Source organism: Buteo buteo, chromosome 13, assembly GCF_964188355.1.
Source record: "Buteo buteo chromosome 13, bButBut1.hap1.1, whole genome shotgun sequence".
Classification (NCBI taxonomy): domain Eukaryota; kingdom Metazoa; phylum Chordata; class Aves; order Accipitriformes; family Accipitridae; genus Buteo; species Buteo buteo.
In genome coordinates, this window is record NC_134183.1 from 26,076,819 (window position 1) to 26,101,947 (window position 25,129).

The 25,129-nt window shown below is 43.7% G+C and overlaps 1 protein-coding gene across 1 annotated transcript in view; it reads left to right on the plus strand.

The window, feature by feature from the left end:
- Positions 1 to 3,307: 3,307 nt before the first annotated feature.
- The window catches only part of HDGFL3 (HDGF like 3), a 39,175-nt gene continuing 17,353 nt past the window's right edge, over positions 3,308 to 25,129 (plus strand). The window contains exon 1 of the mRNA XM_075045156.1: positions 3,308 to 3,858. Coding sequence (XP_074901257.1) covers positions 3,775 to 3,858 — 84 coding nt within the window. The 5' untranslated portion in view covers positions 3,308 to 3,774. The remainder of the gene's footprint in view (positions 3,859 to 25,129) is intronic.

Sequence of the window (25,129 nt, forward strand, 5' to 3'; positions counted from 1 at the left end):
GTGCAAAACTATGATCATGGAGTATTTCATGCAAAACTTACATATGTTTAAAAATTTATTCATGACTTTGGAGGGTGCTTTTGAAATTAGGCCTTTTATGTCCACATGCTCTTTTCTTAAAGATTGATCCACACTTCTGAATCAATGGAATTCATTCTCTATGAAAATTTTCAGCAAGGAATGTAGTTACTTTTCTCCTCATGTGAATAGGAGGGAAATGATCAGGACTGGCTTAAAGCTTAAGAACACTATTTCCTGGGAACTACTGGCAAAGCAAAATTCAGTAGTGTGGTAGTGGCCTCAAAACAGTTATCTCAGGCACTGTCTGTCCTGAGTGACTCACAGTTTCACTACTGACCACACTACTGGTCCTGCCACCTCTCTGCACGGTCCTGCTGGGCCTCTGCCTTTACTCCCTTCCCCTGCTCATACTTGTATATGCTGCCCTGCTCTGGAAGTAAAACACTTGTCTGGCAGGATGAGAAGTGAGAGGGAACTTGGTCTTATCGTTTTGGGGAGCTTGGGGGGAAGGAGCGAGACATCCCTGCTGCAGGTCTCCCTTGCTCAGTAAGGACATGGTGCTGCTGCCTCTGTGACCTGCTGATCTTTGTCTGTGCCCAAAGCAGACTCAGCTGTTGACTTCTGTAGACTTAGGACCTGGCCTATATACATGTAGTGTATATATACTAGCAAGCCTTTGCACTGCTCCATTCACAGTTATGATCTGAAACTGCTCTTGAAGTGTTTGGAAGAAACTCTCTTCACTCCTCTTTCCCACTTCTGCGTAGAAGGGGTAGATGAACTCTCCTTTGTAACAGAAGAGAAAGGAAGAGAATACAGGCAACAGAGCAGGAGATCTCAGGCTTTGTATGCTCTGACGAGTGGCTGACAGGGTTATGCACACTAAGAAACTCCTTTGCTGTTTGTGCCAAGGTGGTTTTCTGTCCTGTTAAAGTGTGGAACGTTTGATTTGGTTTTTCATTTATCGGCAGGGAAATTTGCTTTTTCTTCCCCATCCTTTCCCAGCATCTTAACCATGGCTTGATGGAGGAACTGTCTGCAAAGTGTGTTTAAGAGTTTTCAGCTGGCCAAACCTGAGCAGAGTTCTTACCGTGGCAACTCATTTATCCTTTGCAGCGATACACAAGAGAAAAAGAGAGCTGCATCCTTGCATGTCCATGGGATGAGTTTTCTTTGGAGCTCTAGTATGTGATTATCTTCACTGCAGACTAGAAACATTATTCATTCACCATGTTCTCTGCAGACACCAATGCTGGGACAAAAGGAACTTAAAAAGTGGACATTTCAATGAGATGTTTCAGTTCAGTATCTAGTCACTTTGAATTTTGCTATTCTGACATTAGCAATACATTGTTGCATGGATGTGTATATAACGTGTACAGTTTCCTTTCGGAAGAAATTGGCATACATCCTGCTCCTTTCTGACTTAAGGTCACTAAATAACTTACTAGAAAGAGCTATTCATATCTGAGATGAAAAGCAAATAATGTATTTAAGAACAAACAAACAAACAAACAAACAAAGCAGCTCCAGCTCTCTAGTAAGTATTCTGAAGATAAGGCTCATTTGGGGACATAGTAGAGGTATGGGAGCTAAGACACAGCACATAGGATTATTCTGGACAGACTTGGATCAGAGTCCACAGCTCCTATACTCAGAGATTTTATAGTACATTTTTCTGAAGGGAATTTACACTGAAACGAAGTATCAATTTAAAAGGACACAAAATCCTATCTGATGTGAAAGTGAAAGTGCATTGCTTGGCCACATGTCTATACTGAAGGTGGCTGCGTTGGCAACCCTGTCACTGATCTCAGTACTTCAGGAACAGATAACAACATTGAGCACAGTGCAGGCTAATCATCTAAATGTTTATCCAGCTTCCTGGATTTTTTTTTTTCCTTGTTAGTCTGCTACTGATACCTGAGTTAATGATTTTACAGCACTGCTTCCCCAAACAGAGAAGTGCTTATCCTATTTTATGACCCAGAGTGACAAATTTTATTGACTTGTGTGCTACCAACAGCAGCACTTGGGTACCAGAACCACATCTGGGGACACCATAAACAGTAAGAGTCTTCCTGGTCCTGTTACAGCCCAGGAACAGGTGCTGGAAGAACTGTTTCTTTCTCTTCTTTCTCTGCCATCACCAGCCCTTATAGACCACCTACTACCTCCCCGAAATGTGACCCTACAGTCTTCAGCCACCTATTTCTTTCTTCATCGGCGGGAACTGCCTGTGGCCAGGTGCTTTCCTGGGGACTCAGAGAAGCACCCAGCCAGGGCTGTCTCCCTAAACCCAAAGGGGATAGTTGCCATCTTGCATGTGGGAGTGGTTGGGGAACCCACTGCTACGGTCTCAGCCAAACCTGCAGAAAAACCTTTCCTAAATTTTTCTGCTTGTGGCCCAGCTTGCAGGTGCCTTCCTAGTTTTGCTCCTCTGGACAGTACTTAGGTATAATAAATGTCAATAATAACTGATTTATGAACATTACAACTTAGCCGGTAACATTACGGTAAAAACAGCAACACGTGGGGTTTGGATTTGTGAGTTCCCAGTGCCTCCCTTCCACAGAGGTGCATGTTTCTAAAAACTGGCATCATCTGGCAAGAGCCAGAGCTCTGAGGGGAAGCCCCTGTCGTGAATCTAAGCAGACCCCCGGTCCGGGTCTTTGCGGCTGTGGGGTTTTTTTGACTTTTAGGCTGAGAAGGAAGGTGGAAGGTTGGCGGAGGGGAAGAGGCCGGGTACGGGAACTGGGAGAACCCTGTGCCCCGGAGCTGGGCCTTTGCCCAGGCGCCTGCTTGAGGCCGGGCGTTTGGCTGCAGGCTGCCTTTGCCCGATGCCCGGGTGCAGGGGGGAGGCCTGTCGACAGGGTCTGCAACCAGCAGCACTGGGGGCCCGAGGCACCCCGTGGGTCCAGTCTGTGCTGCGGCCTGGGCCTCCGTGAGGAAGGGGGGACAGGGCACCCCCCGGGCCCGAGGGCCGGGAGCCTCTGACCAGGGGAGCTCGGCGGCCCTGCTGCAAAAAAACAGCCGGGCTCAGCCGGCTTCTTCCTCGTCGCCCAGCCTCCATGTCGGGCGCGCATAAAGAACCATGTCATGCTTCAGCTGGGAAGGAAGGGCCGGGAGGGACTGGAGCCGCTCTCTGCTCTCCTATTTTCATAGAAACCGATCTGTGTACCTAGAAAATAACAGGAAGGGAAAGCGCGGGGGGGAGGCGCGGGCGGGGGGGGATAAGAAGATCCTGTTTTCGGTCGCTGCCCGAGGAGTAATTCGGAGGAGACGGCTCCATATTCCCGGGGCCGCGGCGGCTGCGGCGGGGATGGAGCGGGCGGCGCGGGCGGCGTAGCCAGCTCGCACGGGGGGGCCGCGGGCAGCGCCGCGCCCGCCCGCCGCCGCGGGGTGAGGGCTCCCCGGCCGCCCCCGCCCGGCCAGGCGCCCCGCTGCCAGCCGGCTCCCTGGTACCGGGGGCTGCTGGGGTTGTGTCCAAGGCCTCCCCCTCCCCCGCGTACACACTCACACACACAGACACACACACTCACTCACACACACACACACCCCATCTCCTCCTGCCGCCGCCGCCGCCGGAGAGATCGGGGATTGCCCGCGGCCCGGCCCTGCTCCCGCCTGCGCCCCGTGCCCGGGCGCATCGCACCCCGCGGGGGCTCGCCCGGCTGCCCCCGGGGCAGCGTGTGCGGGGCGAGGGCTGTGGGAGGGCGGGGGGACACACGGCAGCTCCCGCGGCGGCTCCCGATGGCTCGTCCGCGGCCCCGAGAATACAAGGCTGGAGACCTGGTGTTCGCCAAAATGAAGGGGTACCCGCACTGGCCGGCCCGGGTGAGTACCGCGGCGGGGGCGCCCGGCCCCGGCCCCGCGCCGCCGCCGCCGCCCCCCTCGCCCTCCTGCCGGGCGGGCAGCGGCCGGGCCGCGGCGAGCCTCCGCCGGAGGCCCCGGCCCCGGGCCCGCCGGACGGGGGGCCGCGACGCGCGCCCACCCCGTTATTATTGTGCATCTTTTCTTTGATCTGCAGATTTCTCCCCGGCCCCCCGGGAGGAGGAGGAGGAGGAGGAGGAGGAAGAGGGAGAGGGAGGGAGGGAGGGGGGCGAGCGAGCGCGGGCTGTACCTGGGTTGTTATCGCGGGGAGGAGGCTCGGGGAGCCGGCAGCCCTGCCTGCCTGACAACGATGCTGTTTATTATACGCCCTCCCTCCCCACGGCTCCCCCGTGGGGCAGAGGGGCCCCCACCTCCCCCCCCCACACACCCCCGCGGCCGGCGCCTGGGGCAAGGCAGGGCAGGGCGGCCGCCTGCCTCCCCCCGGCCCAGTGCGGCCCAGGGCCCGGGCTGAGGGACAAGGCTTCGGGCCGGGCCTTGGCGACCGGTGTGAGGAGGGGGCACGGCCTGGGGCAGGGCCAGGTCTCGAGGGGCCGTGTGGGGAGGCGGCGAGGCCTGGTGGCGCGGAGGGGGAAGGGGCCGAGGCCTGGTGGCGCGGAGGGGGAAGGGGCCGAGGCCCGGTGGCACAGAAGGGGGAAGGGGCCGAGGCCCGGAGTCGGGCTGCCGTTGTCCCCCGGGAGGCGGGTGCGAGGAGAGCCCGGCGGCCAGGGCGCCGGTGGGAGCGGGAGGCATGGCGCGGTGCCGAGAGGTTGGGTGAGGTGAAGCTGGCCTGGCTCCGAGGCGCGGCGGGGTCCGCGCTGGGTGCTGGCATCCCTGCGGCTCGGCGGCCACCCTTCCGTACGCAGGGTTTTGGGGTGCCGGGCCTCCTGCTTTATTGTGTCTTTTACTGTGTTGACTTTGTTTCACGGTCCTTTGTCATTTTTTGATTTACGCTGCTGTGATGTAACTGAGGTGGAAAGGCATCGTGGGCATTCGGCAGTGTGATAAGCGCCCCGTTGTATTTAAACATCCATTTTTGGTGCTCCTACAGTAACGCAGAGCAGAGCCTTCTCCTGCTGGGGGGTCCGGTACCGTGGCACACTTACACGGCCTGTCCCTTCCCTCCTTTTCGGTCACTGTTGTGTAAACTCGCTGTGTAACACGTGTTGTGTGAACTCATTGGCAGGCATCAGCCAGTGAGAGTCTGTATTTACTTGTCTTCTGCGACCTTACCGGGACGATTGGGTAGTGCTTCATGCCATCATTTTCTGGTCAAGGAAAGTTGCTGGTCTTTGCAAAGAGCATGAAGATAATGAAGTGTTGTATGCGGCGCGCAGGAAAACAGAGATGGGCAGGATAAAGATGGACTGACGTTTAGCATTGCCCTTGACAAGAGAATCCTGGAAAAGGATGGGTGTAAGTGGTGGAAAGGTGTTCTTAGTATAACTAACTGAGGAAGCAGGAGAAGAGGTGTTGAAGAGCAGACACCGTACAAGGAGGGAAGGCCAACACCACAGGCTTAAGCAAAGGTTGGTGAAGAAAGGATAGTGAGAGGGTGCTAAATATCTAGAAGCATGTAAATAAGGTGGTGCATTCAATTATTTTGGCAGAGCAGGCTAAAATTAGCATGCAAAAGGCCGAACTTAATCAACACTGGGTTGCGGTTTTGTTAGTCTATTATTATACAGGTTGGTGGATATACTGCCTAAAAAATGGCAATTTATGTCAGCAGAACAGCATGAGCCACTGAAAATTGACTTCTTTCCTACCTCTGTCATGGTTTAATTTACTGTGAAAATTTTAATGTGAACAGTTGAGACCATTACCACGTTGAAGCATGTTAATCCCTTTCCTTTTTGAGCCTTTGTAAAACTCCCATTTGTTTACCCAGAAGCAGAACAGGGCCTTTTGTTTTAATGACGTTTTCTTTCCTTTAAAAAAAATCATTATATGCTATGCAGCTGGTCATAGCCTTCGACTGGGTGTCTAAATAGGTACCTGAATGGCAATAATATCCAACAGAGTACATCTTCACTAGGAAAAAACAGGTGTGCTCTTAACATAACTTAACTTCCTTTGTGCAAACTAACAGGATGTAAAGTTAAAGTGAAGACAAAGCAGTCTCTAGTTGTAACATGACTTAGCAAGCGGAGGTAGAAACTGTAGAGAGCCTAGAATCTACCATCGGGTAGGGAGTGAGCAGTCAGGCTAGGGAAGCATTAGTACTGGGTTTTAGTTTCACCTGAGTGTCAAGAGGCACAGAATGTGCTCCTGTAAGACGTGATGCCGTTACATACGACTTCGTGTTAGATCGGGCTGATGTCTGCCTGAACCTAACATATTGCTCATGAAAAAATACAGTTCATACCATCTTTACTAGACCTTTTCTTCATCTTGGTTGCCAAGTTTTGCCTGATGCAGACTTCCTTAAGCGAAGGAAAAACCTAGTGAGGACACTAGTCTTTATTTCGTTTTGCAGAAAACATTATATATAAGTAAGAAGAAAAGAAGTATTTGAGTTGAGAATGCAACTCAGATACTCTGATTAACTGAATGTTTTTTATCCAGGGGGGTCACTTGTTTCCAGATCCTTGACTGTTTGCTACCCACTTCTTCATTCATTATGCAATTAGCGTGTTTGGTCTTTGTATTATCATGTAAAAACTTACATTATTTCATGCTAATATACTAGCTTAATAATACGAGTAACTACGTTTAAATGGCAGTGTTACTGCCCCTACCAAATGGTGTTTTGAACCTCTGAGACCTTTGGCATGAATTTCCTGTCTAGGGACAAACTTCTTAAACTGTGTTTAATAAACCTGAGAAGTGTTAAAGCAGGACAGAAGGACTCTGCCTACCCTTTAAAGAAACACACAGACATAACTGACCTGGCTCAGAATCAACTGTGTATTTTTGTGTGCATGCGTAGTGTCATACAGAAAATCTAACTCAGATCCCAGAAGCAGTCCAGCTGCAGTAGTGGAGATCTGCACCTAGCTCAGTTACTCTTGTCTCTCATTAGGTATAATGCTCGTGGGCTCAGCCAGCTCCATGGGGCACAACACTGCAGACATATGCAGCGTAGGCAGCAATCTCTAGTCCTAGACTGTTAGCTTTCCACCCCCCTCTCTTTGGAAGTATGTTGATACAGCAATCAGCAAGAACAGGACTGGCAAGCCTGACTTTCATCACTGTGAGTAAAGAGAGAGAAACCGTGAAGAAAGTGGCCAGATAGTGATGGTACGCCCAGGGATCATTGAAAAATTTTGTCTAATAATTGATGGTGCATTATAGCAGTCAAGCTGCATTTAAAGTTCCTTTGTGGATTGGCCTAGAATTAATTTGGACCAAGCTTGCCACACTTAGCCAAAACAGTAATGGCCAGTAAATCTTATCTTTACATATCCTGTTAAAATAGAATTGGTGAATAAAACCACTCTCTTCAAAAGATGCTTTTAGATACTTGGTGTCTGAAAGATGTCACTTAGGTCTTATTACCTAGAAGGGCTGCTTTGCATTTTGGTATCACATTTTCTTGGGCAAAGCCAAAATTTCCTTTAGCTTAACTTGAGGACAGTGAATAGGTTTAGGGTTTAGGCCCCAAGAATTGTATTGAAGCTTAATAATAACAGTAGATAAAATGCTGGCAACAGTTTGGTTTAACACGGTTTTTATGTCAGCCTGTGATGTCAGTTGTCTTCAGACGCTCATCAAAAATGCAGAATAAATACCAACTGGCCAGGTCATCAGTCGCTGTAATCCGACAAATAAGCAATTGTATATCCAGGGTACCTGAAAAAATAAAGAGAAGATGCTGTTGTGGTTAAAATATAGGAAATAAGGATTTAATTAATTCTACATTTCATGAGTCGTCTTTGCTTTTGAAGCACTAAATCCCTCTGTGTCTTAGTTCTCTGTTTGTAAAAGACAGTTAACAACACTTTTCCCTTTAAAAAGGTGTTGTGGAGACAAAATCACTAACATTTATGAGTTGCTTGACTACTGCCGTGATAGGAGCTGTATTAGCACACACAGACAGAAAAAATCTCTTTCTTCGCATACCCTAGTTTATCTAGGATAGATGTCCTGCTTTATTGAGAAATTGCCCCTTCAATAGTCACTCAGATGAGATAAAAGGGAAAAAGTAGTGGTAGATTCAGAAAGATCAATAATGGTGTTTGTTTTATGAGTGACCCTGAAGAAACAATAAGCACTTAGTTGCTGAAATTAGCTGCTGATTTAAAAATAGGAAGGAAGCTGTTAACGCAACTGTAGAGAGCAGAGGAGAAAGTCTGGAATGACCTCAGTAAAATAAGAGTGCGCCCAAGTAAATGGCTGATGCCATTATTGAACAGAAATCTAGGATCATACAGCTGGGGAGACAAGAACTGTATTTGGGTAAACACAAGTAGTTTGTGTAGGGATGATAGAGTTGATTTGGGACAATACAAAAGAGATCCAAGCAGGTAAGACAATGTATTTTAGTGTAAAACACATGGATGTTTAGAGCTGTTTAGAACATTTTGTGCGGGGAAGAGAAAGCAGCCTTTAAAGTGATGGTGTCACACTAATTATTATGGTGTATTTACTGTCTTGTGAAGGTGAATATCCTGTTTTCTCGACTCCTGTTTGCCTTGTGCAGTCCCTTTATTGCTACTCTGAATTAACACCTACTTGAACTCTGGATTTGCTGGTTAGCTGACAATCCTCATATGTGAATGTCACTATTAAGCATCTGCCAATAGCAATGGCAAAATGGTATTTGGGGCACTTTAATGTATTAGAGTTGCAAATCGGTATGAAATTTTCAGTATATTGCTTAGAGTAATATATAGTAAATGCTGTCATTTTAATGGGAACTAGTGTCTGTGGTGGGCTGAGCATCATAAATGTGATGATTAAATGATAGTTTTTAGCTGAGTGCATTTTTTTCAGTATTGTTGGCTATGTCCCCCATCCAGCAAGGCATGAAAGTAAGACACCTTAAAGTAATCCAAGAGAAGGGCTTAAAGGTGAGCTTATGCTTAAAGACTTTGTTAGACTAGAGCCTAAAAAGATAAGGCTAATAACACTATAGTATTATAGTGTAATACAATATTACAGACTGTTAAAAGGAATTACTACTACAGAGTGACAGAATTCCAGAAGACTTTCAGTATCAGTAAAAAAATTTTTAAAATATATTTTGGACACTGCTACACAGGCATTTTACTAAATAAACCTCTCTCTTCCAGTTCAGTGAAGTATGGATGGAGCTAGTGGGTTGATTGTGGTGAAGCTTGTGGTGTAGGACCAAGGCCTGTGTTATAACATAGTTTGGTAAAATACAAGATACTTAACCAGGTCAGTTATAATTGCAAGTATGACAGCTTGGAAATATCAAACTATCAAACATATCACAGAAGAAAGATTCTACATAAGTGTTTGATATTTAAAACAGACCATTTGTTTTCTTATTAGTATAAGGATAAGGGAAGGTAGGTTCCCTGGCAAGGTTTATCTTTTTTGGCAAAGAATGACAGACAAAAATCAGATTAGATCCAGAAAACTTCAAAGGGTCCATCAGAAATAGACAACAGATCTTTCTCTGTGTTTTTCTGCCAAAACCCAGTCTGCAGTCTTTCGAGCTTTTCTCCTTGGCCGTTTGGGACCTGTCCAGTCCTTCACCATGTGCTTTTCTCCTTTTTCCCCTTTTGGTTGCTCTGGTTTATGACCTCACTTTTGCCGTGTTACTAAATATGAGTCTCCTGTGACTTTTCCTTTACCAACTCAGCTTCTTCCATCTCAATCCCTCTTTAATTATGTACCTCACTCATACATCACTCCTCAGAGATCTGCAAGCAATTTTTCATGGCAAGGTCTCTGTTCCTTTCTGAGATGAGACATGATTTGCTGATCACTGCAAAGGTCTGTCTTAACCTAGGAACTGAGGGTGAAGTCATGGCTTCTTCAGGCAGCACTCCCATGACTTCTGCTGTGGTGCATCTGAAAAGAGCACATTTGAGGCAGTGAGTCCTTTACAGGATTGTTTTTTACTTTCTAAACCTTCTGCACCAGGTTGACACATGTTCCTTAGATAGTATTTAAACTTTTATTTGCAGATATCTGGTCATGTTTAGAGTAGGTGTGAGTGCCTTTTCAGTGACTTCATCAGCTCATTGAGTACCGTTTCCTTCATATCCTAAAACAAAAATAACAAGGAGTGAAGTGTGAATTCTCCTAGTGTTCAGAAGGTGGGGAACCTCAGCAGCTGATGGTCTTTCTCCATGCTCCTGCATTCTGCTTTAAGTGTGACTTAAAAACAGATTTCATCTGAGGATTGTAGCATAAAATGGGAGTAATTTTTATACATAAAGTTGAACCATAGCTTACAGTAAAACCTTTCCAGTTGCTCTTGTTTGGCAAATGAATCATTTTGGGGCCAAGATGTTCTATGTTTGTTGTTAGCACAGCAGGGATATTTGGGGAAACTTCTTTTAAATTCAGTTCTTTAAATCTCTCTGGTTTGGGTGTTTGGTTTTGGGGGTTTTTTTTTCTTTGATTAGTTTAAATAACTAGCCCCAAATGTGCAAGTCTGATCTTTCTGTGTAAATGACAATAGATGAATACATTTTCTTCTGCAGTGTCAAGATTTTAAGTCCAAATGAAGCTAACCCAGAATGAAGACAGTTGTCTCAGAAGTTTTGAGGCAATAAGCAATTAAAGTTTTTCATACTGTACAGACTTTTTGCTAGTTATTTTTCCTTGTAATTTTGAAGCCACTGAGTAATTTTCATCAGCTGATCTCATGGAAATCATTGGATATATGTTTTGTCTGAAGGAAGAGTGCCCCTTTCAGTGAAATCTGTAGCCTGTCAAGTCAATCTGTATGTTCTTACTGCAAAAAGATACGAGAAATGTTAGTTTCCATTACATTAATTGACAGATCGCTTCTTTTTATTATCGTGTAAAGAACCTTTTAGGACCCCCAACTGGAATGAATTTTTTGTAAGCATAGACAGCAAAACAAAGGCTGAGTTTTCAGTCTTAACTTTTCATTTCCTGATTTCCCCATCACAATAATGCATTAACGAGTCTTCATACATTTAGGGTAATAAAAATCTTGTAAGCAAGTGATTCTGACAGTAAGTATATACAATTGTCATTTGAGGATAGATGAGAGGATTTCCTGATAATGCTGGAAAAGTGATGACAATGTAGAGAGCTTGGACATTATAACTGTTTGAAATGGTGTTGTCTGAGCAGTAAAGACCTTTCCACTGTATGCTCGAGAGGCATAAGGGAGAATGAGTCTGCCTGAGGCCTCTCAGTAATACTGTAATTCAAGTGATAAATATAGCAACAAACACTGGAAAGTAGCCTGTGTGGAGCAGGCAGGAAGAGGTTGTGCAGCCAGCTTTTTAAAGGTGTTAGGAATTAGCTGAACATCAGTACTTTGCTGTGTCTTTAGGTACCTTGGTACTTTTCAAGTCTACCCCTGTATCGTCTGTATCTCTGATCTCTACATACCATGGATATGTATGTGTGTGTATACACATACCTATTCTGTGCATAGGTATACAGACTCCCATAGAAAAGATAGATGCTTAAAACATAGGTGTAGGACATTGCCATGGTAGCACATCACTTGGCTCTGGACTCCAATAGAGGCAGCATCAACAGAGAAAGGCCCAGTAGTTTGGCTGAAGCACAATAGGAGCAACTAGAATGAACAGTTACTTGAAAGATTCCAAGAAATACTTGGCAAACAAGAGAGTATCATGAGGTAAAGCTTCTAAAACTTAAAGAAGGAAACAGATCCTTGCTTCCTCCTCTTGGGAAGGTCTCTGCATTACTGGCTTTGCACATCTGAGATTGTTTCATTCATTTGTGTAACAGCCAGTTCTAAACCTGATACAGAAATTGGAAATAAACTGCAGATTCATTTCCAGTTTTCTTTTATTCTACTCAGACTATTTGATGTGACAGTCTTGATAATACTTACTTTTACCTGAAGCATATACGAGACCTGGCTTTGGGGTTGGGGTTTTTTTTGTTTGGTTGGTTGGGTTTTTTTGTTCTAGAAAACAAAAGGAAGGTAAGAAATTTGAGTAAATACTACAGCATCTTAACAAAACAATGAACTTCCCATGTAATGATGTAGTTCCTATTGCCCTGTTCTGAAGTTCCTCATCCTTCAAATGGTCTCAGGCCAACCCAAATATTATCCTTGGCATCATTGCTGCTCCAAAAAGACACATTATGTTCTTGAATTTCAGAAGGATTTAATCTCTGTCTCCTGGCCTTTTGTAAAGCCCTGCTGAAATCTGAAAATGCCTTCAGAGTCATCATAAAGGGAGGAGACCACATTGTACTGTGCTCTGGGTAGGACAAAGCCCAGCATCAGAAAGGACAGGTGTCCATAGGCTTTGGTCTCTGCCTTAGAAAAGTACATCTAAATCTCTTTCAGTTTTCCATTAGCAGACTGAAAGGATAATTAGCATAAATCTGTAGCCCCAAAAATGCAAACTGGAAACAAGTGTTTATTTTGCCTTGCAGCAACGTGTAAAAAACCTAGAGAGAGGCTGTTTGCCAGCTCTAGTTTGGCTGCTTGAATAGAAGACATCATGTAACAAAGGAGGAAAAACAGGGCAAGGAATATCATACACCAGAGAATTTCTTTAAGACCATCAGTTAACAAAGCATTCTATGTACAGCAGAGTAAGTAGGGCCAGGGAGGAAGGAAAAAATTCCAGACTGTTGGGATCTTACAGGTATCACTGTGGTGTCACTGATGTCAACTAGGAAACAGTGTGTCAGCCTTTGGTCAGCAACTTTGTACACCTTGGGCTTGGAAAGCGCCTACCTGTGAAGCCACTCAGAAAGTAAAACCACACTGAGGCAATGAGTAGAAGAAACTTAAGTCTGGGAGAGCTTGAGTCGCAATTGCACAATAATGCAAACCATTTCTGGGAATCAATCCCATATCAGACTGGATTACTAAATATACTAAATATAAGTACATATTGAAGCTTCATAATAACATAGGGAGTGACCTTACAGAGATATGTAGCATCAGTCTGGAGGTGCAATCCAGGTGGGAGAAGCAGCAGGAAAGTACAGATAAAGGAGCAAATGCTATAGGTGCAAAGAGCAATTCTGGAGTTGCTGTCCTTCCCTTGATATGTTTGTGTGTTTTGCATAGAAAGTCATTGGATACAAGCAGCTCTTTTTTGCTAGTTTTTCGTCAGCTCCACAAATCTTACATTTTACAGTGTTCAAGCCTCCATGAAAGGGATACAGTGAACCCCTTCTTTTAATTCCTGGAGGACGGGGTATCCTCCTCCACATGAAGACAACAAGAATGCAGGTGTCCGTTCCTGGTTGTTACCATAGTCCTTAACCTATTGTTTGGTAACTAGGAGGCAGTTCCTTCAGCTCCTCTTCCGCATATCCTTTGGGAAAACTTCAGATGTAGGGCACTTATGGTTCACTTTTTGTATGGCATGTATTAGTATCTTCCCATTTCAGCAGCTGTGGGGTGGAGGGAAAGGGAGGAAGGCACTGATGGAGTGGCGTTTAGACTAGCACGTGCCATGGGTTGGCCATCCTGACAAAGCAGCATAAGATGATGCCGGAAAGCGGAGCATTCTGCCACAAAAGGAGGCTTGTGTCCTTCCTCCTCTCAAGTTTTGCCTTTCTCTTTCCTACTGCTTGTGCAGAGACCACCCAAGCACAATGGCTGAGGGGGCTCCAGAGCCAGGAGGCATGGAGGGGTGTGATTTGCATCCCATAGCAGAAGTGAGGCCATCCATGCGTGGCCTGTCTTCCTTCCTTGGGATATAGTTTATTATTCATCACTGTATGTAAATCAACCCCTCTAGCCCCATTGATTGCTTTTTGGTGTGTGTGTGTGTTGACATAAATACCTGTGTATTTTTCTTTAGCTTCCTTCAACTTGCTACCAGCCTGTACGGGGATGACCTGCACAGGGCCAAAATAATTTTCCTGGGTGCGGTCGCACCACGTGAGGGTTGTCTGCCAGCTCTCTGGCAGGATGTGTGTTTGCATATGGGGATTTCTGCATATTGCCTTGACCTTTGCAGCACATTGGTTGTTCAAATGTAACTTGTGGTCCACTATTGGCTTCCTGTAGTGTTGCTGCTTCCAGCTTTCTCTCTCTTATATTGCCAATCCTTTTTCCCAGATGTGTTAGCTTTTTCCTTTTGCAAACTAAATTTTGGGTTACTTGCAGCTTGTATTTCTCACAGACCCAGGACTCTGTGAGTCAGTTGTCATATTGGTTTTACCATCACTGGATGTAGTGATGTGACTGCATGTTTATACATACATACATAGGAGCATAAGAGACTATCTTTGTCTTAATATTTGCAAAGGTTCCCAGCTTGCTGTCCCACATGCCTCTTCCAGAACATGAAAGAAGGTATTAAGTGAGGCAGCTCCTGGCAAGGAATACACCTAAGCAAGGCATCTCATGCCAGGCACTGTGCCCTAGTGTAGTGGCATCTTTTGTCATCTTTTTCTTAAACTAATTAATCGCTAGTCAGTTTTCAGCCCAGATGTCGCTGTTTCCATCTGAGCCAGTGTAAATTTGTATTTCTGTAAGGATTTCTTCAGACACTATTATCTGGAATCCAATTAGGTAGCGTTCATTCAGGATTAATCACATGTGGAAGTGTTTGCAGAATTGAGGTTCCTGTGTTCTTAGCAGCGTCCTATTACCACTGTGTTTCATTATCCTCCAGCAGGCATGGGCGTGGGCTTTTTATGTGTTCTAGAAGTAGCCCTGTGCAGATCCACTGCAGGGCTGGAGGCTTGCTGTTCTGGTTGTTATGGAATAGCGGAAGGAAGATGATACCTATCCCGTGTCCCAAAGGCAGCAAATGAGTTCAACTGCATAAAGATTCCTTGATTTCAATAAAACTGCTTACATGTGTGCTGCAGTGCCTGTAGAAACATAAAGTAGGACCACAGCCTAAGGGAGAAGGCAGACGTTCATCTTAAAAAAGAAAAAAAAAGATGACATTCCTTACTGCTGTGCCTCTCCAAATACCAGGGCTTTTGAAAGATATTAGTGGTGCAGCAAACTCAACAGATAATTCTTTTCGTATGGTGTCTCGATCAGGTGACTCACATATGTTCACATTTTCAGGTACCCCTTTTGCTGCTTTTTATCAAGAGTTCTTTTAAAAAATCTTCCTTTTGTGCAAACTTTATTTTACTTCATCACAGTCAGTATTTCTATCACAGCTTTTAGAAGAAGGTAGCATAAAGTTATTAAGCCTTGTGGTTAGAATTTTAATGTCTGCGAAGATACATCACCAGTAATAAGCTTGTTCTATCTGTTATTATTTTGTTTTCTTTGCATTTATTTGAGAGACTCTGCTTGGAGCTTTTTATTGTTGTTAAGGGAGTGGGTCAGTTTTCTGAGCAGGTTTTTTGAATTGGTACTTCTGATAAAATGACAAGAATTCCTTGTTAAAGGATGAAAACAGGTTAGAGAAGACACATTTGTCAGATAGGGCTCTTCAGCATTAAAATTCTGTGAATGTTTTCTCCTTATCTTTTGGAAGATATTTTATGCCATCTCCTGCCTCACAAATGAATGGGTTCACCTGCGTATATAATTGCCATGTTATTGTGCTGGATGGGATCTGATCATACAAAGACAATGGCTTTGTTTATGCTGCCAAACTGTATGCCCAGCTGTGCTTGCAGGATCAAGCCTCTAGCTGTTAAGTTTCTAGAAGCCCATAATAATAAAGATTTTAGTGGCAATATGTTAAGAAGAAACACCAGCTTCTTTAGCAGATGTGGGAGCAGGGGAACAATTTTTTAATGAGAAGCTTATACTTTTTCTGAAACATTTGCTGCTAGATGAAGGTGTTAGTTTACTTGTTTGTCAAGTGTCAGCAATACAGTTGACCTGGTATAATAACAGGGGTGTCAGGGTTGTCTCCAATGCAGATTTATTGAAAAGGATGCCATCATGATTGCTACATGTAAGACTGAACTGGGGATCTTGACAATTAAAAGCAATGTGAGCTAAAACTTGTTGGTTGTGGAGCGTGGTTTGGACATGTCATGTGTCATCACCAGTGCATTAAAAAGTAAAGGCAAGTGACACTTAGAATTAAAATTTTGAATACTGACTGAAAGGCTTTTGGTTGGATTTTGTTGATTTGTATGAGGTGTATATAAACACTGTATCTGGATCCTAGGAATAATTTGTATGTGCAGTGTTCCCTAATGTCCTTCCTAGTTCCAGATATGTATCTCACTGACCAAGTTCTCTTTTATGTGTAATTGCCTTTTCCCAGTTATTTGCACAATATGAGTCAGAATAATACAGTTCTTTACAGCTGCTTTTTAAAGCAAAATGGTAACCTGATTTAAAACATGTTTTTTTACTGAGCTGCCAAGGGAGAGTGCTAAGCTCCCATGCTTGGTATGGATGCCGTTCCTGATTCAGAGGTAGAGAGTGTTTTAAAAATTTAATATTAATGTATGCGGGAAAACAGCTATTACAGTTCCACATGTGTAATTTGTCCCTTGGCAGCCTGTATCCTTTTAAGATCATCATTTCTTTAAAATTAATCTTCTGATTACCCCTCCAAGTCCAGTATAGAAATGAGAGAGAGCAATGGCCAGAACTCCTTGGTCTTGTTTAGAGAAGGAAAATTAGAGAAAATCAGAGACTTTGGGAAGAAAGCAGATTCTGGAGTAAACTTTGTGATTTCTGTAACATAACTGCAGCTGAATCACGAGGTTTTGTAGATAACTCGTGTTCATGGAAACACAATATTCTGAGAGGTTATTTGAAAGAAACATAAAATACTTACAGATAGCTCATACACATATTCATGTTAACTTATTGGATAGAAAGAAAGGATGTTATAAAGTAACTCTTAATCCTACAAGTATATAAACATATAGGCAACTTCAAGCCCATGATTAATCCATGTAAATTAAAAGAGAGTACTCACATGTTTGAAACTCATATTTAGTGTTTGTGATGTAAAGTATATTTTTTAGAAAGATGGGCATGCCACCCTAGCAAGTCTGATCCCTACCATATTGATATTTTCATCTTGTCTCTGACATTAATGCCACTTACATGTCTAAAAATACATCTTTTTGTCTTTCATGTTTTTATTATTTTGAGTAATTTTTCTCTAACATGATTTAGTAATTTGGGTTTAAGTTTGTAGGTCTGCATTTACATAATGGAGTGCTTTGTACATTTTTATATAAAGAGTTTCATTCCTGTAAGCTGCTGCTTGAGGGTTTTTGGGGGGTTTTGAGGGGGTTTTTTGAGGAAAATGTTCGTTTTGATAAATAACGTTGTTAATCTTTTAGGGACTATCTAAGTAAATTTCAGCAACATTATATTTTTGGTCAAAACTAAATGAAAACTCTCATTCTGAGGTTTTGGAAGCAGAAAAACAGGCAGGTGGGGAGGAGTATGACTTGGCTTGGAAAAACTTGTTCCTGAGTCTCTTTAGGCAGACAGATTAAAATTCCTAAGAGTTTAACCTAGACTGAGGGACTTTGCAAAGAAGGTATTTGACACCATAATGACAGCTCCTGGAAATCTTGAGCAGAGATCGAAAGCAAACCCTGTAAAAATACCAAAGTTGGGTCCAAGTGCTGCACAGAGACCACTGTGACTCCATGAATCTCTTTTCATTCCATGGTTTTAGCGACCCAGTCAACACAGGCAAAAGTTCCATCTTAGCGAAATAGTCTGCCGTTTTAATTGGTTGGTTTGTACCACAGATGGTGGCTAAGGCTGCAGGAGTAATGGAAACAATTATTTACAGACAGTTGTTAGGTTTATAGCAACCCTAGGCTTTCTACAGATGCCAGGCTTTTCTGCAGGTACAAGTTTGCTGTTTGTCAGCAGAGTAAACAGGAAAACCTGCCTTTGAAAAATTATTGCAAATCACTCCATTTCATTGGCTTTGCAGTTAGATTTCATTGCTTCTCATTCCCCTCAGATTGTGTACATGTTGTTGTTGTACGTGTTACTTGCATCACAACAAAATAATTGGCCTGTGTGCTGGTGGTGCTTGGTGATTATACTTATCCCATAGTCTCAAAATCCAGACTGAGGCCCTCCGCAGCCGAAGAGTCCCAGTCCACCATCTTCACATGAGCACCCTAAGTGCCATGATTTGGTGCTCTGAGCATGCCTCTGCTTCTGCAGTCCTCAGCGCCAGAACGTAGTGTCTGTTCAGGGACCTCCACATACTCAGTGCCTGCAGAAGATACCACTTCGTGTGGCTTCTGTGCTGTGTATGCAGCTCAGCTGGTGCAGACGGCCTGTGCCTGCAAAAAGGTGGGTAGGTAATAGGTAAATTAGTTTATGATAATGTGAAACAGAAGTTTATGTTTTGAAGTAGTTGCTTAAATCCTGCACATAGGGATTCTGGTGTGAACACATACACTCAGGTATTTAAGATCATGAGTCTCTATGGTCCGTGGGTCCACAGAGAGCAACATAATGAAGACAAATACATGCTGAGCTGTGTCTCCATTCCCTCTGGAGCACTGGTCAGGACACTCACGTAGTCTCATCAATACTGCTGCACCCAAACCTCAGAGGGTTGCAGGACACTAAAAATGTTCTGTGCTTTTAAGGGACAAAGATTTTGTGTTCTTTTCCCATGTAACAGTAAGCATTTTTCCTATGCAGGCACTTGTTCAGTGACAAGGAGTGTTTCAGTCCCCTGATATTATACTCCTTAGCTGCAACTGACGGTAACAAAGCAGGTCACAGAGGAGACAAGCAGGAAGGTCTTCTGTACCCAGAGGCCCAGATGATAGTTGCAACCTCCAGAGTGTCAAGCTTGAATTCTCCTTAGCAGGAGCCTGCAGTCTCCAGCAAGTGAAGCAGATTGTTCCCTTCATTGTCTCTAGTGTGTTTGTGTCCACCCTGACGCAAACTGGAGGCTTGTGTTCCGGGACCTGCAGTCTCCATTGATCACGTTTCCTTACTCAAAACAATTTTAGCCGCAAGCTGTAGTGTCAACAGGGTTTTGTGTACTTTGTGGGAAACTGGACCAAATATTGCACAGGGACACGCGATATTCTTCAGCCTGGAAATATTGTGCCAATCCAATTTTTTTAACTGACTTTTGGGGGAAGTAAATTACATTGGAAAAAAAATAGTAAGTTAAGCCAGCCAAGTCTAGGAGAATGCAATCTTCCAGAAATTTGCTTACCTTTTGGCTTTAAGTGTGCCAATATGAGTATAAGGACTAGCAACACTTCTTTTAATAAAAGCTTGAACAGTGGAATATGGAGCTTTGGATATGTTGAACAGATGAGCCTCGAGTATAAAATTTGGTTGTGTGTATTTGACCAAATGTCAATGCTCTAGGCAGGCTGCATCTGATTGAAAAGATTTTGATCAAGTTGACTGGCTAAAAAAACCTATCTCATAAATATAACATTTTTCCTTAAAAACAAACAACATCAATGAATTAGTAAAATTCTAGTGTAAATATTGGAAGGCCAAAAAATATTCCTCAGACGAATGAGTTCTTACGCCATTCAGCCCCTCTTTCTAGCAGATGTGCTACGGAAGGTGGCAGGGTTTATCTGAGCACTTTGAGGAGGAAGATGATATGACTTTTCATGTCCCTTTGGCTTATGAGAAGAGAGTGGCAGGAGAAAAATATGGTGTTTGTGAATGTGCAGTCCCTAAAATTCCTTGTTTGTTGATGCCTTTACTGGTTAATTAGTTTTTATTTGCTGTATGTCTTCCAAACACATTTTTATATGTGCGTTTCTTGCACACTTATATTTCAAGACAAGTATATTTGTAGTAAGATGATAAAGTAGGATAACCAGATTTTGTCATCAGAAGCTTTCATTTGGTCTTAGTGGGCTCACTATAGTTTGCTCAGGTGGATGTACATTTAAAAACATCATTTTGATGTCTGAGGAATAATTCAGACAAAAGAGAATCAAGCTTCACTATACTTAAAGGGAAGAAAAGTACACACGAAATGCCTCAGAGCTGGCAATATTTGTTGAAAATGAACAACCTCTCCCCACCCATCCACAAATAAAAAAAGTAATTTTGTGAGCCATGAAACTTAAGAAGCTTATTTTTCTCTGGCTTGACTTTATGTGGATTCCCTGTTGTCTGATGTTTTGGTTGAGCCTGCAAATGCAAGCTGTCTTTCAGCATATGGACTACTTGTCTGTCCATCTTCTGATGGACAGCCTATTTATCACAAAATGTGGGGAAGCTTAATATCTCTTTGGCCTTTCTCCTTTTGGCTGGTTTGGCAAAATTGTCTGATTATGTCCCTGAGTTATTGCAGGTGAGAGTCAGACTGAAAATAGTGTGATCACATCCTTTCCTTTCCTTAGGGAACAGACTGGGGGAAAAAAATCCTAGTGGTGGCACCATTGCTTCACTCACAGTGGCAGGGAAACACTTCATTTGGAGAAAATGGAGCATTTTTGCAGCAGTCTGACTTTGGGGTGTGCTCAGTGGGAGGATTTGATACCAGTTTGGTACCCTGAAATCCTCCTCTGTCAGAGCTGGAAGTATGTTATTAGTAATACCTCGCATTTTAGCAGTGGACCTCAAGTGCTTTGTAACGAGAACAGTATCATAGTCCCCATTTGTAAAAGTGAGACTGAAGGGGATGCAGTGACGTGACCAAAGTCATCCTAGAGGCCAGAGGCAGAGATAGGACTATTCTTTGTATCCCCCGAGTCTCCTTTTCTGACAGTCTTCTTGTCCACCAGCCACAGAGGACTTGAATCACATGAATAGATCTGTTATCTACAAAGTCATGCATATAGATACCAGTCACGCAGAACTAAGCTTTGGCCCCATTTTCATATTGAAGATTAAAGCAGCTCTGCAGAAAGTGTATTTCAACTTTCTGTCTTAAAAATATGCTGCTAATTAGGGATGTAAAGGGGCTGAACTCAGCTGCAAGACTGCTGATCTTTCCCAGTGAGACTGCCTGCCAGCATTGTTTGGACTCCAACTAACCCTTCATTGTCTTCTATCTCGTTGAGGTCCTGAGCATGCACAGAAAAAAAGCAGGATTGATGTCTTTATATTGTCATTTCTGGCTGTCTGCAGGATACCCTTCAGCCATTTTCAGCAGTGCTCAAAAGTATGCTCTGCTGTTTTTAATCTTTTTTTGCTTTTTGTTTTTGCTGGTGGCACTCTTCCATGCCCAGAGAGTTTTTTAATTTTTACTTTTGTAGCTGTGCAATTCCACCTTATTAAGTTGGATTCTGCTTCTAGTCTCACCCTTCACAGGGTTATCTTTTTTAATGGGTGAAAAAGTGCATATGCCAGCATTCCACACTAGAAGTTCTAGTATGTGATGTACATCGGGGAAGGAGTTGTGCACTACTTCAAATGTCTTACAGTCCTGATAAATGAGAGAAAAATTCTGCAGTCTCCAATCAGCTTTAGTTGGATTGCTGTTCAATTTAAGTACTACAGAATCTGAGTCACAGTTTTTAGCTTGAAGGAGGTTAGATTTTTTTCTTTTTTCTTTTCTTTTCTTTTTTTTTTTACATTTTAGGATCCTCTGGGGGAAAAAAAATTAATATTTTACATTTTACAGAACAGTATTTTAAATAATGGTTTAGAAAAGATACTGCCATACTGCTGACTCCCAATAGCATTAGCTATTAAAAACCATATTAAATCCATCTGAATAAAAACGATGTAGAAAAGCAAAATATCCTATTTTAATAATGGATTTTGAAGAGTATTGCTTTTATCCATCTGGAGTTTTGCTAATAAGCTAACTGCAAAATATCAAGCTGCTTGCATGTGTTGGGCAATAATAAGCAACTTGAACCACTTTCCAGCAAAAATACTATAGGCCTTTGCTCGACTGCTGTGCAGTGACTCCAGGGATTTCAGTGGGAGATACTGATCTCTGCAATGCTTCTGTGTGCTTTTGCCAATCAAAGGCATTTACAGTATGTCAAAACAATCAGCGATTACTGCTCTGCAGTTTTAATTCCCTCTTTTTGCAAAATAAAAGGACTTGTTCTTGTGGTTTCAATGCCCACCTAAGCATCTCTGCATGCTGAAGTAAAGCTTTCTTGTCTGTACACGTGGACTGGATAGGTATTTTTGCATGCTACCTTTTATTTGCAGTGTGAGATTCTGTTGGAACATAATGGAATAGGGTCTGGTCCGAAAGCCACCCTGACAGCCTGGAATTCCTGCTTCTGAACAGCAGCTTATCCACAGCACAGAGATTTTGTGATAGCCATACAACATGACACCTGCTGTCCCTCCAAGTGGAAGAAGACGCATCTGGGATGCCCTTCCGCCTTGATGGGCAGAACTGCCCCTTTCTTGACTGCTGCAATAATGTAAACCTCACAGAAAGCTGCTTTACACAGGCAAGCTGAGAGACAAAGCTTGCCGTTTTCTCTGTGTCTCGGAGAGACACGTTTCCCATTTTGCAGGGGATGTAGAGCTCTGCGGAGCAGAACACCCAGGAGGGGGTGCAGCTTCCTCTGGTTCTGCACCAGCCCTCCCAGGGAGCTCCTCCGCCTGTCTGGAATATGCCGCCTTATCCCACTGGCAGGCACGGGGATGATTTGTGTTTGTGGGAGCCACTGTTGTTCTCGGAGGGCAGCTCTGTGGCTCCGCAGCTCCAGCCCAACCCACCCAGCCGGTGCCTCTCTCCCCAGGGTCCCTAACCTCATGGCAACTGGAAAGAAAGCGGCGTGGTATGAGTACTGCCAAACCCAGCCTGTGAGAACCAGTTGGAAATACTACCTGAGAAGTCAGCAATTGCTCAGCACCACTGAGAGCAAAATATCTGGGCTGCGTGTACATCCTAGCCTGTAAACTACAATGTAAGGAGACAGATTTCTTGCTTGCACGTTGGTAGTCCCTAGCAACACCATTTGATGAAGCTCTGCTCCTCTGGTTTGAGAGGTCCAGGCTGAATTTTCTGTTCAGTGTTCCTGACCCTAGAAGCCTGGCATTTGTTTACCAAAAAAAACCAACCTAAAACCAAAAAAAAGTACAGTTACATCTTTAAAGCTCTGCTGCTTGGTTGGCAAACAAATGCTGGGAAGTGCAGCTCTGCTGAGGTTGTGCAAAAAAAAAAAGCAATTGTTATTCATTAAGCAGATGACAGCAACGGGAGCAAAGGGGATAAAACTCGAAATCTGAAACCACCTGCTTTAATTTTAGCCATAATTGAAGTGGCTGCCCATGATGTTGCTGATGCACGTATCAGATTTGCACACCATACACTGCTGTCACTGATTTCTGTGGCAGCAAGCTCCAGCCCACTGTCTGCTCAGGTTCAGGAGGGGATGGATCTCCTGTTTGATTGCAGGTTATAACGGGTACTTTAGAATCTGTTTGTTTCCTTCCAGGAGCAAAATGCAATCGCAGTCTGCCTCTCTGATAGATGCTTTAGTCATTAGTGAGGTTTCTGTGACTACAACACAGTGTCCTAGTATGGGTGCACTTATCTCTTTTGTTCCTGGTTCGAAGCAGTGATGCTTTCCTTGCTCTTGTGCTCACGCATTCGCTCTCTTTCTCTCCCTCCCTCTCTCTCTGTCTTTGATCTTGCTGATATGGGGAAAAATATCAGATCCAAGTCTTCAGCATATTTAACCAAAACATCTTGTAGGATGGGAATGAATTGTGACTGAGTGCAGCAGCAGGAGGCTGCAGTATGGTTGCTTATACTGCTTGCTTTCTGGTACTACAAAACAGCAATCACCAAGGAGTGCTGGGCTTGTTCTGCAGCTAAATAAGCACTTACGGGGCTCAGAATTCATGGAGGGCTAACGTGGTTTTGCTGGAAATGGGTGGATTCTGCAAAGCCCTCCTCTCATGGTCTGTAATGCAGGGATTCATGTGAAACAGGTAAAAAGGGAAAAGATTTTTCCTAGTGGCAGAGAGGGTCTCATCCTTCACTAAATTCCCTGGAGTTTTTGCCATGGAGTTAAATGGCCGTAAGATAGCACTGTCATTTCATATTCAACCTCATTACAGTACTAGCAACATAAGCCTGAGAGCTGGGAGCTCACAGCAAAATCAGTGAAGGCAGCAAAAGTCTTGACCTCAGCTGCACAGTGAAATGTTAGAGTGCGAGCATTAATGGTCTATCCTTGAGCTGTTTAGTGCAGATTTATACTGCATGTGTTTGTATGTGTATGCCAACTTTCAAAAGCTATGAAAAGCTTTTTTTATGGTTTCCTGTGATGGTACGTAGTCAGAGGGGATACTCGGATGAATAAAGAAATATGCCACAAAATGGGGAGCAGGTGAGCTGCATGACAGATGTGTGTGCTGTCCTTTGTTGTTTTGGTCCTGCTTCTTAGCTAACGGTATAAAGTGCTGGGAATACAACATGAGGCTTAACTCCCCTTGGGATGTTGCTTAGGAGAAGATCCTCACTGTTTTGGAGCATAGCACGTTGCTTTGGAGCATATCCCCATTCCCTTCTGATCAGCATTCCCTTCTAAGCATGTCTTCATTCCTCTGCTTTACTGATCATTTACAGCTGTTCACTTTATTTCATGAGAAATTCTTAAAGGGCTGAGACAGTAACTGGACTGCACTGTTCTGTAATGCAGCCCAGAACTGGCGCCGCGTTTCAAGCGGCCAAATGAGATTCATACTCAAGTCCCAGCAGACGTTGTTTGTCTCAGTCACGGGAGTCCACATTTTTCTGGGGTCTAGTATCTCTCTGGACATCTTCCTTGTCGTAATAAAGAGGAGGATGGCTATGGCATCCAGACAGTTGAGGTGTATTGCCTCCGTACTTGGTAAACTGCCAGCACAGCCTTTTTTGGTCTGACGCATAGATAATTCCATCTTTAAGGAGGCATAAAATGTGTTGCACAGTGGGACATACTATCTCCGTGACTTGCTATCTGTTTGTAAAGTAAGTTATGCTGTTTTTCCCCTGCAGCCTTTTTATCACTGTTACAGTCTAATACCTTTATTTAAGTCATTAATTAGTGAACAAATAACCACATTATGGGTGGGCACTTACTTAAAAACAAATAGTTAATGTCAGAAAATAATGAGTTCTAAAAAAATATCTTTGGCAGTGTTTCTCTATGTATGTATTCCTGATGATGAAGAGGACACCAAACAGCCTGTCATGTCGTTTCAGTTCCTTCTTACACACAGCTGAACTAAAAGTGAATGCACGCTTCCATCTTCCACTAGTGTGTATCTTCCTTCTATGTG